This window comes from Bos indicus x Bos taurus, chromosome 20 (genome assembly GCF_003369695.1).
Source record: "Bos indicus x Bos taurus breed Angus x Brahman F1 hybrid chromosome 20, Bos_hybrid_MaternalHap_v2.0, whole genome shotgun sequence".
NCBI lineage: Eukaryota > Metazoa > Chordata > Mammalia > Artiodactyla > Bovidae > Bos > Bos indicus x Bos taurus.
The window spans coordinates 34,946,676-34,967,473 of record NC_040095.1 but is presented as its reverse complement, the minus strand read 5'-3'; the positions used below and the strand labels follow the sequence as shown (position 1 = coordinate 34,967,473).

The following is a 20,798-nucleotide window of genomic DNA, read 5'->3' as shown; positions in this document are numbered from 1 at the left end:
TTGCAGACATCAATACCCTCTTTGATAGTAAATTTTAACCACTCACCAGTTTCCTCTGTACACACACACACACTAGTCCAGAACTTTCAGCTGGTTGTTATGCACTGAAATCTGATCGCACTTCCCTTATCTAGATACCGCTTCCAAGCCAAACACATCCCGTATCAGCTGCTTACCCAGAAGACCATTTACCAAACTTTACCCTGATTCTATATACCCAGAACTATGGAATTTATTCAACTCCTAGAATATTAAAGCCAGAAAGGAAACTATCTGATCTGGGCTCACCAACTCCAATGTTTCCAGGAATTAAGCAGGTAGCTTAAAAAGTGGGTGTCTCCTGTAAAATAATCCAGTGGATTTAGTAATGGAGACTCTCTGTGGGGAAGCCACAAGGAGAAACAGAACTACCCAGGGAGCTTGAGAAAACAGAACTGACCCTGGGGCAAGACTCCCAGCCTCAGCCTACGGTTCTAACGGCCGGGCATTTTAACCACAGCTCTTTTTGTCTCCTCTGTGGGTCTAGCACACTTAAAGAAACACATTTGTTAGAATAACTGAAAGAGTACACTGTTAAGTAGAATCTTCCTTTAATTAAAATTACTTACAGATGCAGACTTTATAGCTACAGTTAAATACAGATCTTAACAGTGCAAACAGTAGCACACATATTGCAAATGTAAAGATGTGATATATTTCTAGTTTTTCCACATTGCTTGCCCAAAAAGGGAATATTCCTTCATCTCTGGTGGATTAACTACCTGTCCGTGTGTCCGTAATGAACCAGAAGAGAACAACCAGTTTTCTCACTGATCAAAGGGTAAATGTAGCGTCATTTCTCAGGAATGTGCCTGCAGATTTCTTTTTCCCTTTCTTTTTGGTCTGTGTGGCTTGCAAATTAAATAGCAGGAGTTACTGTGTGGAAGCGGAGAAAAAGGGAATGTAGGAGGGTCAGGATGTATAGATATTATGTCTGCTTTTTCATGCCCATTAGCCACCTAGATGTGGTTATTTCGCCTGCTTTCTGAAACTTCCTCTCTCCTTGCCCTGCTTATCAAATTCAATCAATGTTTGCTCAGGTTAGCTAACTTTTACATCTATGGAGAATTGAAACCATCTACTTTTCATTTGTGCAGTAGCTACAGGTGGACTTTGCTTAGAAATCAGAAGGTACAACAAATCCGCCTTCACAGTCTTTCCTTTGTATGCTTGATAATTAAGGACAGATAGTTTGGAAACTCACCCCTCCCCCAACCCCATCCCTTAGGGAACTAATTATTAGACAGTGTGTATCTCAGCCTTACTGTGTTGGGATAGCTAGTTCTGCTATTAAAAAAAAAAAAAAACAGAATCCACCCAGGCCTGAAATGCTGTCTCATGCAGTTGTGAGTACATGTGATAAAATTAGGTTCTTTCGGGTGAATGTCCTTTTGTGATAAAGTCAACTCAACTACTTTCAAAGTTATAATGAATAAAATTGCCAGTAGTTCTTTTGGAGTATGCCTGTACACTGACAAACCAAAATGTATTAATGTAAGTTAAGCCTCCTAAACCTCCCATTAGAGAGTTTTTACTAGATTTCACATGAATTCTTTCAACTAAATGTCTGTCATAGATCAAATTCAGCAGATGTTTATTTCAACTTCTTTTGATCTCTGCCAGTACTTACATAAGGATTCAATTTATTGTTGGCTTATCAGTTTTTGTAGTTAAAATCTGACTAGAAACTAGCGATTCTGAGCTCTGGTTTTACAGTTCCACTAGCTGGTTTTAAAAGGTATATAGTAAAATTCTACCCTGTGTACGAGACAGCAAAAGAGACACTGATGTATAGAACAGTCTTATGGACTCTGTGGGAGAGGGAGAGGGTGGGAAGATTTGGGAGAATGACATTGTAACATGTAAAATATCATGTAAGAAACTAGTTGCCAGTCCAGGTTCGATCCACGATACTGGATGCTTGGGGCTAGTGCACTGGGACGACCCAGAGGGATGGTATGGGGAGGGAGGAGGGAGGAGGGTTCAGGATGGGGAACACATGTATACCTGTGGTGGATTCATTTTGATATTTGTCAAAACTAATACAATTATGTAAAGTTTAAAAATAAAATAAAATTAAAAAAAAAAAAAAAAAAAAAAAAAAAATAAAAGGTATATAGTAAAATTCTGAAAAATGTTAATAAAATTAGTTTTTACTGAATTAATATTTTAAAGAGCATATAGTAGTTTTTTGGGGAAATTAGTCATATAAAGTAAAAGATCCTAATATGAAAAAAAGGAGAAAAAAATTTGAATGCTTTTAAAATTCCCATTCTCAAAACACTTATTTTGACTGAATTTTGTTTTGCAAGTTCTTTGTACATTTTACTTATGAGACAGATAATCGTTTTAGAAAAATTTTGTATAGCTTTTGTTATGCAACAGGCATTACTCTATTCATATGTAAAACTACATAAGCCTTATAACAACCTTAATAAGTAGTAGGTAGTTATTCATCTCTTTTTACACACAGGGAAACTTAGGCACAGAGAGGATAAACTGATCAAAATTGCATGGCTGAAAATGGGCAGCACTGAGATTCAAATCCAGGAAGTCCAACCCCAAACCACATTCACTTTAAACTCTATTCACTAAAAATTTACCATTTTTCACTTAGGGTTCCTGTTATACTGGGTTAGACTTGGTGTACATGATCATCAAAATGGGTTAAGCAGTAAACAAATAACTAAAGCAAACTTTGGATGTTTGAATCTTTTGGGGGAGCTTACAAGAAAAAAGTACCTGAGCCCCAGATCAGACCAGCTGAATCAGTATCTCTGGAGGTGGGGCTCAGGCAATGGTATATTTGAAAGTTAAACAGCCAGTTCCAATGTGCTACCAGGTTGAGAGCTACTGGTTCAAGTTTCTAGCCATCTTATTATAGGGAATCTCACATTTGAGCAGGCATCAGCATCACGTGGAGGGTGTGTTTAATGTACAAGTGGCTGGGTCCAACTCCCAGAACATATTCAGTCAGTCTTGGGTGGAGCCCAAGAATTTTCGTTAAGGATCCAGTTCAATGAAGTTATGTTGCTGGTTTAATGACCACATTTTGAAAAATACTGTCTTAATAAGTTGGGACAGGGATAAGGGTGGTAATAGAGACCTAGAAGAAACTGGACTAATTCTTCAAGTATCTCATCAACCCTGATGCTGACACATTTCCTCTAGTTTGTTGATTTACACAATAACATTGATTGAGGATGAGAGAGAAAAGAAAAAGGAAAGATATGACACTAAAGGGAAATGAGGGACATGAGATAGAGAAGAGGAATTACTGGCCTAACCACATGTCAATGACAGAATATGAAATGAGAAAATTCAACAATAGCAACCCTCAAGAAGAAATGCTCTTTTCTGTATCAGAAACAGAATAGAACTGAGTGAGAGCAAGACTGGAGGGGTAGTCAGGTGGGCTGTTGGTTTAGGGTACAGAAGTATTTATTGATTCATCTCTTACAGGTAATCTGAGAATCTGAGCTATGGCTGATCTCTGAAACCAAGGGGACAGATATGCTTTTTCCCATCCTCAGTGCCATGAAAGATGACCAAATGATCAACGCTAAGAACTGCCTGAGGATAGACCAGCAGTTCTCAACTGGGGATGTGAAGTTGGTAAGGGGACGAGGAAGCACATTTTGTAATATCTGGAAATGCTTTGTGTTGTCACAATGAGGGGGACAGAGGTGCTACTGGCTAGAGGGCTGGGACCGGAGATGCTGCTAAACCTCCTGCAATGTACAACATTGCTAAAGTGGAGAGATGCTGGGCTAGACACAGTCCTAGAACCAGAATCTGGGCCAAGGTGCCAGTTGACTTAGTAAGGAATATACTAAATGTGCAAAATTATTGGGGGCCTGAATCAGCTATCAATATAGACCTGTTTCTGGGCTGGAGGAACCTCAGGAAGTAGAAGTAAGCACAACATTGGAGACAGCAAATAACAAGAACTAAGCAATCTACCAACAGAACCATCTCAAATGGGCTACCACATAGCTCCAAAATACAGAAAGAAGACTATAAACAAATCAAAACCCAACAAAATCAACAACTGAAAGATGGATTTGCCTCAACTTAAGCTAAAATAATAGGACAATCTGAAAGTGACCTTAAGGATACATCAAGTAAAAAAATAAATGAATAATATCTGTAGGAGAGTATGACAATACTTGAAACAAAAATGGGCAGACATTAGATAAGAACAGGTGATTACCAAAAAGAACCAATTTTAAAAATTAGAAATAAAAACTTAATCATTGAAACATAAATTCAGTATATGGGATGAACTATGGCTTGGACACAGGTAAGGTGAACACGTATCTTGGTCTGTCTGGGACTGAGAAGTTTCTGGGACATGGGACTTCAGTGCTAAAATTGGAAAAGTGCTGGGCAAACTGAGACTGTTGGTCACTCTAGACATAGATGAAGTGAATGGGAAGATGAAGTTGATAAACTGATCACAGAGGCATTGAGATAAAAAAATGTGAAAGAGCCATTATAATCACATAGGATAGATTGAATCTATCCAGCTTTCACTAGAGTAACAGGGATGCTAGAGAAAAAAACAATCTAGGAAGGAGGAAATGATAGAGTAATAGTTTTTGAAGAAGTAATAGCTTAGAATCTTATAGAGTTAAAGAAAATCATTAGGCTTTACATCAGGGGTTGACAACTATAGCCCATGGACCAAAGCCAGCCTGCCACCAGTGTTTGTGAATAAAGTTTTATTGGAATGCAGCCACAGCCATTTGTTTATGAATTGTCTTCAGCTGCTTTCATGCTACAATGATAGAGCTGAATAGTTGGAACAGAGACCACAAAACCTAAAAAGCCTAAAATATTTACTATTGGCTCGTCACAGAAATATTGTAGATCTTTGCTTTAACTTGCAACTCTGAGTATCAAGAAGGATAAATAAAAATCAGTTCACATGTCTATGAAGCACAGTAAAGCTGTGAAACATAAAGACAAAGAAACATCTTGAAAGGAATGACAGAATTTTACCTACAGGGTAAGACGGTTAGACTTATATAGCACATGATTCAGCAACACTGGAAGTCAATGAGGTGAGTCTGTAAAGTGTTGAGTAAAAGTAATATCAATTTAGAATATTTATATATGGCTAAGCTATCATTTAAGATTGAAATTAAAATGAAACAGTTTTTAGTCATACAAAACTCAATATACATTGTAGTATATAATATTATTCTTCTTTCAAATGGGTACCCATCTCTGCCATTACCCTGAATGCATAAAGATTATACTTCCCTACATCTATGTCCTTTTTAGCTGAGGCATGACTACACGATTTATTCTGGCTGATTAAATGTGGATAAAAGTGGAGTACATTTCTTCCAAGTAAAAGTGTTAAGAACTAGGAATTGGATTGGAAGTTTATATTCAATGGGTAATTGCATTGTATTAAGATTCTTGTTGTGTTTGAGAGAATAAAAACAGAAATACTAAAAAGCAGTAGAAATTGTTAAACAATAAGTAAGAGCTAGTGTACTTGGGTAAGAAGATATATGAATCCAGAGCCCAAGAGTAAGATGTGAGGAATAATGCTATATATGGAGTTTTACGAAGTATACAGATCGAACAATATATGAGAGTTAAGAGCTTAGAAACAGAGTCACACATATATGGGAACTGGACATACGACAAAGGAAGCAACAGAAGGAAGTAGGTGAAAAAAGAGACTGAACTAGATAGTACTTGACAATCAGTCATTCACAGCTATAAAGACCTGATTATTAAAGACCTAAAGGTGAAAATAAAATCTTTAAAATATTTAGAGGAAAGGTGAGGAAAATAGCTTTAATATTTGAGAGTAGGGAATAACTGTTTAAAACTGACATCAAAGCAGAAATGATAGACTTATTTTAAAATTTGACAGCATTAAGATTTAAAACTTGCATATAAAACAGCGACACTAAAAATAAAATAAAAAAGAAGCCATAGATTCAAAGCATAAAATTAACAATGCATGTAACTGACATGAGCTTCCCTGGTGGCTCAGATGGTAAAGAATCTGCCTGCAATACAGGAGACCCAACACCTGGGTTGGGAAGATTTCCTGGAGAAGGAAATGGCAACCTACTCCAGTATTCTTGCCTGGGAAATTCCATGGACAGAGGAGCCTGGTGGGCTACAGTGAGTCAATGGGTTTGCAAAGAGTTGGACATGACTGGGTGACTAACACGTTCCCTTCATAAATGACATAGAGTTAATGCCTAGAATATATAAGGAATTACTATAAATCAACATGAAAAGATAATCCATAAGAAATGAACAAAGCACATGAGGAGAATTTATAGAATAGGTTACCTGAATGGTCAATAAACTTACAAAAACATGTTCCATCTTAGTAGTAATCAGGAAAATTGAAACAAAAATGAGTTTTGCTATGCCAACAAGAGTCTAGTTTCCAGAATATACAGACAGCTCATACAAGTCAATATAAAAAAATGAACAATTTAATCAAAAATGAGCAGAAGGCCTAAACAGACATTTCTCCAAAGAAGATATTCAGATGATCAACAAGCATGTGAAAAGATGCTCAATATCAATAATTATTAAAGAAATGCAAATCAAAACTATGATGAGGAATCACCTCATACCGATCAGAATGGCCATCATCAAGTCTACAGGGGAGTTCTCTGGTGGTCCAGTGGTTGAGAATCTACCTTCTAATGCAGGAGACACAAATTTGATCCCTGGTCAGGAATCTAAGATCTCCCATACCACAGGACAACTAAGCCTGAGAGACACAGCTAGAGAGGTATGTGCACCACAATTGGAGAAAGCCTGCGCATAGCAACAACGACAGAGCACAGCCAAGGTACATAAACAAACAGAAAGAAAAAGTGTCTACACAGAAAGCATGCTGGAAAGGGTGTGGAGAAAAGGGAGCCCTCCTACACTGTTGGTGCTGCTACTATGAAAAACAGTATGGAGTTTTATTTAAAAACTAAAAATAGAGTTACCATATCGTCCAGCAGCCCCATTCCTGGGCAAATATCCAGAAAAGACAAAAACTCTAATTAAAAAAGCATGCATAAAAACCAACGTTCATAGTAGCACTATTTGCAATAGCCAAGACATGGGAACAGCATAAATGTCCATGGACAGATGAGTCAACAATGAAGATGTGATATATTTGTATCTATATTTATATTTAATAGAATGTTACTCAGTAACAAAAAAAGAATTAAACAATGCCATTTACAGCAACATGGATGGACCTAGAGATTATTATACTAAGTGAAGAAAGTCAGCGAAAGAAAGACAATTATTATGTGATGTAATTTACATGTGAAATCTAAAAAATCGAGAAAAATAATGCAAATCAACTTATTTACATAGAAAGCAAACTTATGGTTACCATAAGGGGAAAGGAGGGGAAGAAATAAACCAGGAGTTTGGGATGAACAGATATACACCACGATGTATAAAATTGATAGACAATAAGGATTTACCATATAGCACAGGGAACTATACTCAGTATCTTGAGATGACCTATAATGTAAAACAATCTGAAAAAGAATATATATAGATATATCACTGTGCTGCACACCTGAAACAGCAGTATTGTAAATCAAGTACAGTTCATTTAAAAAAATTTTAATGAATAAAGTTTTGCCTATAATAATAAATTCTCAAAACTCTATCAGTAAATCTGGCAATACCAAGTTTTAGGGATGATGTAGAGAAATGGGAAATCTCATAAAAGATGAGCAAGAGATAAATTGTTACAATGATTTCAGAGAAAAGTTTGCTAAATTCAGTAAATTTAAAGGTGCCCAGATTCCTTATGCAAAAGAATATTTATTCTAGTACTGTTTGAGATGGAAAATAATGACAACAAATTCAACATCGGATAATAGATGACTAAATAAATAATATAATTACACAGAAATAAAATAGGTGGAACTAGAGCTGCATGTGTCCAAATGCATATATACTGAAAACATACCAATGTCAAGATAAAAGAATGCAAATGCAGAAATCATAGAAAAGCAAAGTGGGCAATCACTCTTATATGGTATCTTATGGATACAGGCAGATTAAATAAAAATATAAAAACATGTTAGGGAAGGTGAGGTGTCACTCTCAGAGCTGACATTTCTCTACCTGTAGAGGGAGGGGCATGGAACTGGGGAGGGTAAAATGAGCGCTTCAACTTTGCCTTTTTTACTTTTTGAAAAGTTGGCAAAATGGCAATAATATGACAAAATGGTACAATAATATGCATGAACTCTGGGTGTGAGTATGCGAACATTTGTCACGCTGTTTCCTAACATGCTACAGTATTTTAAGAAGAGAAGGGTACAGGAGGAAAGAAAGGGCAGATGAAATGCATCTCTAAGAATTAGGGAAGTGATATTATATTGAAGTTACCAAACCTGGAGCTGGAGCCCCCACCCATTTGCTTCAAGAGCAAGGCTGCTGAGCATTTAGTGTCTACACAAATGTGCTCTAAAGTGCCTCTCATTTCCTCCTCCGTGCATTGACCTGTGATGAATGAGATCTCATATAATTTGAACTTTTCAATCTTGGCTCAAAACTTGCTTGTCATAACAGAGGAGTTTTTTTTTTTTTTTTAAACACGTTGGTACAGATCTTGCAGCAAAAGGGAGGTAGTCCGTTTTGCAGAAGCAGAGGATATACAGATCAAGAGTAGAGAGTAGGTGTGCATGTGAAGGGAGTGTGTGGAGGTATGTGGACTTCTATTTGGGGAACAGTAGCCTATCATTCAGAACTGTGACTGACCCCCTCCAACTTACATGATAAAGACAAGAACCACTGCTCTCCCCCTCCATGAAAGAACTGGGTAGGAAACCTAGTTCCCAGAGGGATTCTTATAGCTCAGATTTCATACTCTAATTAGCCTGGGATACCAGCTCTCAACTGAGCCTCCATTGTAGCCCCTCAAATTATTTATGGGATCAAAAACTAATTCCCCTCAGAAATCCTTCACAATTTAAACTCTTGGCTGTGTTTAAATCTGAGGCTCACGGTTTTAAAGTATGAGGGAGAAAAAGTCAGTATTGACTTTTTGAAGTCAATTCGAAAAGTTGAATTAATGAAGCCCCCTATCATGGTCAAGGACATCTGGAAAGGATGTGCATCAGTTCAGAAAAAACCCTCCTTTCAAAAATGTGAATCAGACAATGACACGGACTCCTTTGCTTGGGAGTCTCCAGTGGCTGCCAGAGGGGAACAAAATACGATCAAATTCCTTGTCATGGCCCTGGAAATCCAGCAAATTGTGACAGTTGCCTCTTTCTAGAAGCCACCTCTTTGCCCCTCTCCTCTCCTCCTGCCTCATGTATTCTTGCAGATCCAAACTCTCTCCTACCTCTTGTCTTTTGTACCTGCCATTTCCTGTGCCTGAAATGGTCTTTACTGCCACATTCCCTGTGCCCAGCTTATTCTCAATCTTTGGTGCCAGAATTCTCAACCTGCACCAGGCCCCACTTTATACACTAAGGTTTCGATTTAACCACTCTAGGCTGGGGCCTTGAGAATAGGTATGATTTATAAGGTAATCACCTGATTTCAATGTGCAACCAGGGTTGAAAACCAGGGCTTTAGTTTAAACATTACTGTATCAAAGACCCGGAGAAGGCGATGGTACCCCATTCCAGTACTCTTGCCTGGAAAATCCCACGGACGGAGGAGCCTGGTAGGCTGCAGCCCATGGGGTCGCGAAGATTTGGACACGACTGAGCGACTTCCCTTCCCTTTCATCAAAGACCAGACTGGTATCTAAAGAGGATGTTTCCTTCTTATGTTCTGTCTCAGCTCCTTATTTACCTCCTTCAGAGCTCACTACCTGGTATTTTACTTATATGTTTACTCGAATTGGTGGCTTGGATGGTAAAGAATCTGCCTGCAATGCAGGAGACCTGGGTTTGATCCCTGAGTTGGGAAGATCCCCTGGAATCTCACTCCAGTATTCTTGCCTGGAGAATTCCATGGACAGAGGAGCCTGGTAGGCTACAGCCTATGATGTCACAAAGAGTCAGACACGACTGAACAACTAACACTTTCGCTTGACTTTACTTGAATCAGCTTTCCATCTTCCAGGGAACAGTGGTCCTCCAAGTGTGGTCCCTGGACTAGCAGCATCAGCATCACCTGAAAATATCACCTAGAAATGCAAATTTTCAGGCTCCATCTCCGACCCTTCCGGATATTCAGATGTGTGCTAAAGTTAGACTCACCACATTCAGTGTGAGCTCCAAGAAGTCAGGCCCTCACCATCTTTTTCACCCTGCATTCTTGTCCAGCAGAGTCCAACAAGGAACAAGGGCTCAATAAGCCTTCATTAAATAAAGAGTGGTAACACATTTCTTCTGTAAGTAGCTCACATGCAAATTGCGAGCTGACTGAAAGGAGCAAAACAAATGAATAAAACCCTCAAACCAATTTTATACTTCATTTCTTAAACATTCTAAGGTTTATTGGTAAAAGATGTTTCCCCCCACTAACTATGAACTTACAAAAATCTGTGCATGATTCACTATTTTCTCCTCACTCTTTTTCAGGAAATCTATGACTTGAAATGTGCCTAAAAGTATTTGTCATGTGGACAGTTATCATTCTATTATTTCCATTTCGGGCTGTGAAGTGAGATATTTTGTTTAAAGTTTCAAATTAAGTTAATTTCCACAGGATCAGATATTTAAGAAGTAGAATCTTACTTTTTTGTCCTTCTGCTTCTAAAATGTAGAATCATATTATAAAGAACATCAAGGAATCTGTAGCCAATCCTTTACCCTTACTAAGCGACTTGAGAAAGAGCTGGCAAGACTGAGTCAAGATCCCACTGTAAAGCCAGCACTCCCTGCCACCAGGTAGCTGAAATCCATTGTTCATTATAGCTTATGTCCTTGTCCTCACAAAACCCCATGTACTTTTCTACCTAATTCCCACAAGTTTCTACAGTTCCTCTACCAGTAAGTTACAGGAAGAGGGTGATAACAGGTGAATTTCTCAATAACCACTTGGGCCACCATGTGGTTCCACTTTCTAATACCTGCTTCCGGCACTTAACCTGGAAGAGGCGGGCTTAGTTACACCAGTAACAGAGAGCTTACAGAAAGACTAAGTATTTGATCACTGAAACCCTTTTTCTGAGCCCTGGGGTGGAGAGCCACAAAGCCAGCGACCCCTTCAGTCTCCCACCCCAACAGCTCTGCAAGAAGATTTCTGTAAAGTGATCATTCTGACAATAGGATAATTCATAATGGTACTAGCAGAAGTTACAAGCAATGCCTCCCAGATCTAACAGAGGTGGTCACCAGCCTCAGGAAAGGTCCTTGGCACTCCTAAAAACCAGTCCCGGGCTTTTCTTAAACCACTATCTTCCTTGGTACCTACTTTTCCTCAGATGCAGCATAATACAGAAAAGCTCAGGCCTTGAGAGCAGACAGAATTGTGCTCAAATTCCAGTCCCAGCATTCAGCAGCTTGTGTGGCTGTGAGTCAGGGAGTCACCCTTCCCAAGAGTCAGTTTTCTCAGATAGAGAACAGGAACAATAGCAGTAACTGTTTGCAAGGAGGTGATAGGGATTTTATGGCAGAAAGTGAAGAAGAACTAAATTTGGGAGAATGGCATTGAAACATGTATAGTATCATATAAGGAATGAATTGCCAGTCCAGGTTCGACGCAGGATACAGGATGCTTGAGGTCGGTGCACTGGGATGACCCAGAGGGATGGTATGGGGAGGGAGGTGGGTGGGGGGTTCAGGATGGGGAACACATGTACACCCATGGCAGATTCATGTTGATGTATGGCAAAACCAATACAATATTGTAAAGTAACTAGCCTCCAATTAAAATAAATAAATTTAAATTAAAAAAAAAAACAAACTCAACATTCAGAAAACTAAGATCATGGCATCCGGTCCCATCACTTCATGGAAAACAGATGGGAAAACAGTGGAAACACTGGCAGACTTTATTTTGGGGGGCTCCAAAGTCTCTGCAGATGATGACTGCAGCCATGAAATTAAAAGACGCTTACTCCTTGGAAGAAAAGTTATGACCAACCTAGACAGCATATTAAAAAGCAGAGACATTACTTTGCCATCAAAGGTCCGTCTAGTCAAGGCTATGGTTTTTCCAGTGGTCATGTATGGATGTGAGAGTTGGACTATAAAGAAAGCTGAGCACTGAAGTATTGATGCTTTGAACTGTGGTTTTGGAGAAGACTCTTGAGAGACCCTTGGACTGCAAGGAGATCAAACCAGTCCAACCTAAAGGAAATCAGTCCTGAATATTCTTTGGAAGGACTGATGCTGAAGCTGAAACTCCAATACTTTGGCTACCTGATATGAAGAACTGACTCATCTGAAAAGACCCTGATGCTGGGAAAGATTGAAAGAGGGAGAAGGGGAGGACAGAGGATGAGATGGTTGGGTGGCATCACCAACTCAATGGACATGAGTTTGAGTAAACTCCGGGAGATGATGATGGATAGGTAGGCCTGGCATGCTGCAGTCCATTGGGTCACAAAGAGTCGGACGCAACTGAGCAACTGAACTGAACTGACCTGTTAGGGATTTAATGAGATGGTGGATGCCAAGGCCTGGGCTTCCCTGGTGGCTCAAATGGTAAAGAATCTAGCTGCAATGCAGGAGACCTGTATTTGATCCCTGGGTTGGGAAGATCCCCTGGAGAAGGGAATGGCAACCAACTCCAGTATGCTTGCCTGGAGAAATCCATGGGCAGAGGAGCCTGGTGGGCTATAGTCTATGGGGTCACAAAGAGTCAGACACAACTGAGTGACTAACGCTTTCACTACTTTTTCATGCCAAGGCTCACAAATGTTAATGGACATTATTATCATCTTCCTGTGTTCATTAGGAGTCTTTATACCTCCTTAGGAAATCATTTATTTGGGGCTAGAAAGAAAGAAACCAACATTCATTCAGTGTCTGGCGGCTGCCTGCACTTTAATGGGTGCTTTATAATTACAATCTTATTTCTCTTTAAAACAACCCTTCAAGATACTATCATCATCATCTTCATCATTGTTGGATAAGGAAACAAACTCAGAGCTTAAGTGATTTATGAAAAAACCATGCAACTAGAAAGCAGAGAATAAGAAGGTAGAAATACAGCCTTTGACTGATCTATGATGTCTCCCAAGGAGAAAAAGTAGTTTTTTTCCTTCCTTTTATATACTACCTGTCTTTCTGCAACTTGTTATAGAATGTCAGAGGCAATGTTGGAGAGAGAGAAACTAAAGGAAATCTACTTCCTTTTTAAGTATAACCTTGATAAGTCCATTCTGAAGGAGATCAGCCCTGGGATTTCTTTGGAAGGAATGATGCTAAAGCTGAAACTCCAGTACTTTGGCCACCTCATGCGAAGAGTTGATTCATTGGAAAAGACCCTGATGCTGGGAGGGATTAGGGGCAGGAGGAGAAGGGGACGACAGAGGATGAGATGGCTGGATGGCATCACTGACTCGATGGACGTGAGTCTGAGTGAACTCCGGGAGTTGGTGATGGACAGGGAGGCCAGGCGTGCTGCGATTCACGGGGTTGCAAAGAGTCGGACACGACTGAGCGACTGAACTGAACTGAACTGATAAGCCACAAAGATAGGCATCATATATCATTATTGCAACTGGGAAATCCGTGCACCATGTCACTATATAGTTTTGTTGTTTTTGTTGTTTAGTTGCTAAGTTGTGTCCAACTCTTTTGCAGCTCCATGGACTGTAGCCCATCAGGTTTCTCTGTCCATGGAATTTCCCAGGCAAGAATATTGGAGTGGATTGCCATTTCCTTCTACAGGGGATCTTCCCGACCCAGGGATTGAACCTGCATCCCCAGCATTGGCAGGTGGATTCTTTACCACTGAGTCACTAGGGAAGCCTTCACTATATAGGAGGTAAAATTAAAATATATTGTTTTACAAGAGGGTAACTTGGTTAAAAGTCAAAATATATCTGTTTTTTTAAATCTACTTATTCTTTTAGCATTTCTTGCAATGGAAAATAATTAGGTAACTAACATAAATGAATGTTTATGATAGTCTTATCTGTATGACCATAAAGAAAGTAAATTAAAACAAAAAACAATCTCAATGTCCAACTATATGGAACCAATTAAAATAAATTACAGAATACAGTGCAGTCATTAAAAATGATTCATTATTAAAAATGCTTTCATAACTCAGATATTATTCAAGATATTTTAAATTAAAAAGCAGATAAGGGAATGGTTTATAAAGTATGATAGTACTTACAGAAAATTTATAAGATACATTTTAAATGACAAAATTCTAGAAGGATGATAAAGCGTCTGCCTGCAACGCATGAGACCTGGGTTCAATCCCTGGGTAGGGAAGATCCTCTGGAGAAGGAAATGGCAACCCACTCCCAGTACTCGTGCCTGGAAAATTCCATGGATGGAGAAGCCTGGTGAGCTACAGTCCATGGGGTCACAAAGAGTCGGACACGACTGAGTGACTTCACTTTCACTTTCACTTTCACTTTCAGAAGGATCTATACTAATTTAGCAATGATTGCCCCAGGTGATAGAACTATAGAAAATATGTATTGTGTCATTTCTGCATGTCTATATTTCTAAGAAATTTTCTTTAATAATGTGTTACTTTTACAATAAGATTGTACTCTCTTAAGAAAACATTATGTAAGACATCAAACACACTATCCAATTAAACCTTTCTTTTTTTCTTCTATTACCATCTTGTGTTCCCTAAGAAAATTCAAATAACCCTGTAAACCACAAGGCCCTCACTTATTTTTGAAGAGAATATGGCAATTAAGGTCAAGATCTTTTCTAAGAATCCTAGATCTGCAGACAGAGTTTGGAAACATTAGTGAAAATGATAGTTGCTCAGTAGTATCTGACTCTTTGCAACCCCATGGACTGAAGCCCACCAGGCTCCTCTGTCCATAGCATTTCCCAGGCAAGAATACTGGAGTGGGTGGCCATTCTTTTTTCCAGAGGATCTTCCCTTCCCAGGGGTCAAACCCAGGTCTCTTGCATTGAAGGCAGATTCTTTACCATCTGAGCCACTTCTGCACTTTCCCCATTTTGGCTCACAGGATTTCAGACTACAAACTTGTGCCATGAATTCTTTACCCTGTTCATTCCAGTGCCTACAGAGTGCACTCTTGACCCCAACCGAGTACCTGTAGGGATCATCGCCTCATCCCCATTTTCCCACGGGGAGGTGGCAAAGGCTGTCATCTTCTCCATACGGAGAGATTTTTCAGTCACAAAGTTGTGTTCGACTCTGTGATCCCATGGACTGTAGCCCACCAGGCTCCTCTGTCCATGGAATTCTCTAGGCAAGAATACTGGAGTGGGTTGCCGTTTCCTTCTCCGTTTCGTCTTGTGTGAGCTGTAGAGTTGGGGAAAGTTGTGCGGAATTAAAAAGTTATCTCTCTTCTGGACTTTGGGAGCCTAAGAACACCACATGTATGAGAACACAGTCAATTATACAGAGAAATAATAGGAAACTAGCAGAATATTAATGCTGTAGTTTAGGTTCCTTATGGGGTAAGCTAGTTTTTATGGCACACTAGCAACCCGGTCATGATTTTAACTGTGCTCCACATTAGGACTTTCTATTAAATTTGGAACACAAACTGTCCCTAAGATTTGGACTATTTGGATTTTGTTTGCTTCTCTTAATTAAAATAACCAAATTAATTTTTTTCTCTTTCTTTTTTAAAATTTTGTTTTTTGACCATGTTGTAGGAGCATGTGGGCTCTTCGTTCCCAGAACAGGGATTGAACGTGCGCCTTGGAGTGCGTAGTCTTTATACCTGGACCACCAGGGAAAGCCCCTAAACTGCATTTTTCTAAACAAAAGAACTCCTCTTGTAAAACTTCACTATGTTGTCAAAACGACACTCATCTTCAGCAATATTGCCCAATGTATATCACGGGAGTTTTCTTCAGGTTTCCAAAGTGCTCATGAAAGGAAACTTGACTGCACTGTGGCTCTAAACCAACCATCTTAAGAAGCAAAGACAAAGAACGTAGCTTTTCTTTCTTTAAGGCGTAACTCTTCCTCTGTTCGGAAGCTAGAATCAGAAAAGGGAACTCCTGCAGCCACAGTCTCTCAACTGGTATAACGCCTTAGCAACTTTTTTAACAAAGGGAACGACGATGAGATAAGCAAAAAATTCCAGAGGCTTGGAGGACCTGCCCGTGAGGCACACCCGGCCCTCTCTGCTCTATGTAGAAAAGATCAGATGTTTGCTAGGAGACCAAGGAGAGTCATAAAATCTCTTACTTACCATTTTTTTATGAAAGAGTTGATGTGCGTGGCACACGGCGACTCCGAAGATGCTGTAACTTGGACAGTGAATGTGCAAGTTAGCTATGCAGACAGTACTTCCTTTTTTGAACCCTGTGGTCTGTCCAGTTTTCACACATTGATATATAAGGTTTATTTGCATATTATCTCAGCCCTCAGAACATTTGTGTAACTGGCCAGGTTTATCCAGTTACTATGCCTCACTGATATGAAAACAGCTACAGGTAGAGCTTAAAGATTGACACAGAAGTTTTAAAAAGTGTCTGAATAGTAAATTCTGTGTATGTTATTAACCCATTTTATATATAAAATGAGTTTGTAGAGGATTCATATTAACATGTTAACAGTGATTGACTTCGGTGGTGACATTATTATAAATAATCCTTGTTTTGTACTTTGCTGACTTTTTGACTTTTCAATTTTGAGTATATAATACTTGTTTAAAACAGAACTATAATCTTAAAAAGAATAAAGTGATAACAATAATTTTAATCATCAAGTTCAATGCATTTAAATCTATCTCATCAATATTTAAATGCAGGACATGTTTTAACCTTATCATAGGATGTTATTCATTTAATTAAAAATATAAAGTACATAACAGTCTAGGTTCATGCGTTAATTTTTTGGTAATATTTGTTAGCAACTGACATCTTAATTTGGGGTTGCAAATTTCTAAATCTTGTGTGTATTACCACATTAACCTAGTAGAGGGGCATCAGTTTTTTTTGTTTGATCCTGAACTAATACTAATTACTATCATGACAATAAAAATTCTTTAGTAAGTGGATGTTTCCTTTTATTTATTTCTTAAACAAAATGTTTTTCAAAATTGAGATGTGGTTAGAAATATGGATAGAACCATTGCCAGGACAAGACAGAAAGGCAGAGCAGGGGTCAGTTCCCAGAGGTAGAAAGGAATTTGAGATTGCCTTGAGACTGTAGGTATTTTTAAAAAGGGGCTTGAGGATACTCTGGAGCTAGAAGAGTAGTCAGAAATTATACTGTCTCTGGCACATTATAAGTACTCAATGAATGAATGGAGGAGGAAGATCAAGGCAAGGCAGGCATGAGAAAACTAGGCATTTCTTTTAGACAATAAGACATTGCCAGAAGACCTTGAAAGGGAGACATTCTTTAGCATAACCAGAAAGCCTCTCATCCACTGTTGAAACAATAATACAAATTAGGTTCTAAGGCAGAAGCTTTTCACCTGGCAGCCCATTAAAATCACCTGGGAAGTTTTAAAAAATCCAAGTTTTCAGGTTTAACCTGAGACCATTAAATAAAGATCTCTAGTTTTGAGCCCCAGGCATCAGTGTTTTTTAATACAGCTCCCCAGGTAGTTTCAAGGTACAGGCAAGCCTGGGCTCTAAAAGGAGGAGCAAGTGACATACTAGGGAGATGACAGATTAGCAGGCAAGATTTGCCAGTGGAAATAATCCTGGTGTTCTGACACTGTTTACTATTAAGTTTACCAACATATTTTCACCATGCACTACATAATAATTACTTTTTCTTGATCATTTCATGACTTTCCTCTCTGGGCCAGTCAGTTGTACAAAAATCACATGATAAACAAAATCTGAGAAATTTCTGTTCACAATGTAGTACAAGTCTCTGGTTAAATGAACACTGAGTTTCAATTTATTCGAGTTCCATTTCAGTTTGTGTTTAATATTTCTAAATGTAGTATATTTAAGAGAGGTATTTTGGCTAAGAAGAAACAGGCTAAAGCTCCCATCCATAACTCATAATCCACCAATAAGTGTTTAGTTTTTGGAGCATAATCATTTCACTTCAAAAAACATGTATTTCAATTATCACTTACGTGAGTACATTTCCTGTGAAGTCAATTAAGTATGCAAATCCTTGAGCAGGAAGATGAAACAGGAAATGCAAGAAAGCTGACACAATATAATGATACCATCTGAAGAAGATAAAGTTTTGTTTTTTTTTTTTGTGGTATAGGCACTGAAATTATTCCTGCTAGCAGAAGGGTGAAGTACCTTAGAGAATGCAAATGTGGTTATAATTCTTCAAATCTCTTTTCATAAATTTGCATTCTGGAGAACTATTTACGTTCAGGCAGTGGTAAAATTAAGCTGTGTCCCTGGTACAAAGTGACAGCTAGATGGAGACTGTGAGACTCAAAGTTGGGGGTGGAGGGGCTGGCAAATCCAGCTTCATTTTTTTTAAGTCAGTTTACAAGATGGAGGCAGGGACCACTAATAACAATGTAAGTCACACTGCTTATGCTCCTTATTTGAAAACACTGGCGTTGTTGTATCTATCAGGTTTTAAAAGGAGCATGGTTGCAGTTGTTAGCATAGAGGGTTAGAAATACTTAGAAACTCTTACATGATTGATTTCAGCTTTGTAACCTGAATGGCTAACATTTTAGAAAAGAAACAAATGATCATCTACTTTACGTGCTCAACATTCACAGGACTGGACAAGACCCCTGAGATAGGAGAACAAGAGGATGTTGAGTCTCACCTCTTCCAGGAAGCTTTCTCTGCTGCTGGCTCATTCATCTCCCCCTTTTCCTGGACTCCTGCAGAGTGAACCTGGAAATGAAGCTCTTTGATATGTTTGCCTTTTATGGTGCTCCCATTGTATTGGCTGCATCAAGTTTGGCTCCCTAACCAGATCTGAAATTCCTCCAGTGTGAATTAAATTTTGTACTTCCTTCTGTCACCCTAAGAGCATAGAGTAGCTTTTACTCTTTTTAAAGCTTTTTTTTTGGCTTATGGGTTCCTTTCAGAATCTGATAAAAGCAGTATATAGTTTGCATACTAATTATGCATGTGCACAGCCTTCCTTGAAGCCCATCATTTCTGGGAAGCTGTAGGAGAACTCTTGGCTAAAGTATCTTCAAATGCTAGGAGATAATCACTATACTGGTGCTTTTCGATGATGAAATGAAAGCACAGAAATGTTCAGTGATCCTTTAAGTTTCCAAATTAGGGAACTGGTCAGCTGAAACTTCATTATTTTGTAAACTTGTCTTCTTTTATCAACATGCATTTGAACTTTGCCAGGAAAGAACAACTCAAACTCACAAAATAGATTCATAGAAATTCAAGGAAGTTCTAGTCTCCCTGTGTATGGAGATATGGAGTAGCCAAATGAAAAGTAACAGGAAAAAAGCAGGATAAGAACAGGCACGCTTTAAAAAATTGTGCAGGAGGAAATGGGTAGCTCCTTGATTTGGCTTATTTCTCTTTCACTTTTCGTTTTGAAAACAAATTTTTTTTTTCACTCTTGTACTTTCTATTTTTGATGAAAGGAGGCCTTAACCCTTTCAGAATATCCATGCACTGGGAAGAAATAACTTGTTACACCAGTGAAAAATCAATTTCTCTTTCAATAGAAAGAGAAATCCTATATTTCAATAGGATCATTACCTGAAAACTGGGTTAGCTTCTTGGTAAGTGTCGAGCCAAAAGACATACCAAGCCAAAGCATAGGAGAAAGAAGATTTTTTTACTTGCAACAAGGAGAACACTGGGGATCTTTCCTAAAGCAGTATCAGCTAGAACAACAATGCTGGGGAAGTTTTAAGTTAAGGGTTAATATATATTCATGAAGCAGCTTGGACAGTTAACAGTCCAAGCTTTAGTTGGCTGAAGTCACGAGAGTCATCAAAGGTCAACATCATCATCTCTTGTTGTTCAGTCGCTCAGTCATGTCCAATTCTTTGCAACCCCAAGGACTGCAGCACGCCAGGCTTCCCTGTCCTTCACAACCTCTTGGAGTTTGTTCAAACTCATGTCCATTGAATCGGTGATGCCATCCAACTATCTCATCCTCTGTCATTCCCCTCTTCTCCTGCCTTGAATCTTTCCCAGCATCAGAGTCTTTACTGATGAGTTGACTCTGTATCAGTTGGCCAAAGTATTGGAGCTTCAGCATCAGTCCTTCCAATGAATATTCAGGGTTGATTTTCTTTGGGATTGACTTGTTTGATCTCCTTGCAGTCTAAGGGACTCTCAAGAGTCCCTCTTAGATGATCTGGTGGTTGAGGGCTTCAGGCTAATCTTTACCACTCCCAGTGAAAGACTCCCACTGAACTGCATTATTTTGTTCTCTTAAGATCATTAATTACTGAGACCTGTTCAAGGACAAACATTGTGGCCAAGCTTAGAGCACAAAATGGTTAAGGCAGAAAATGATTTCTCTTGTGTCAAGAAAGTCATACAGCGTGCAAAGTCGCTTCAGTCGTGTCTGACTCTGTGTGAACCCATGGACTGCAGCTTCCTGTCCTTCCAGGCTTCTCTGTCCATGGGATTCTCCAGACTAGAATCCTAGAGTGTGTTGCCATGCCCTCCTCCAGGGAACTTCCCAACCCAGGGTGGAACTTGCACCTCTTAGCTCTCCTTCATTGGCAGGTGGGTTCTTTACCACTAGTGCCACCTGGGAAGCCCCTGGAAGAATTC

At 39.0% G+C, this 20,798-nt stretch overlaps 1 protein-coding gene across 3 annotated transcripts in view; it reads right to left on the bottom strand.

The window, feature by feature from the left end:
* FYB1 (FYN binding protein 1) overlaps nt 1-20,798 on the bottom strand; it is a 181,338-nt gene that overhangs the window by 155,187 nt on the left and 5,353 nt on the right. The window contains exon 1 of one of the 3 annotated variants that reach the window (XM_027520103.1): nt 16,337-16,751. The exons of the other annotated variants lie outside the window; for them this stretch is intronic. Coding sequence (XP_027375904.1) covers nt 16,337-16,498 — 162 coding nt within the window. The 5' untranslated portion in view covers nt 16,499-16,751. Of the gene's footprint in view, nt 1-16,336; nt 16,752-20,798 lie in introns of those variants that run through there. 3 annotated transcript variants of the gene reach the window in all.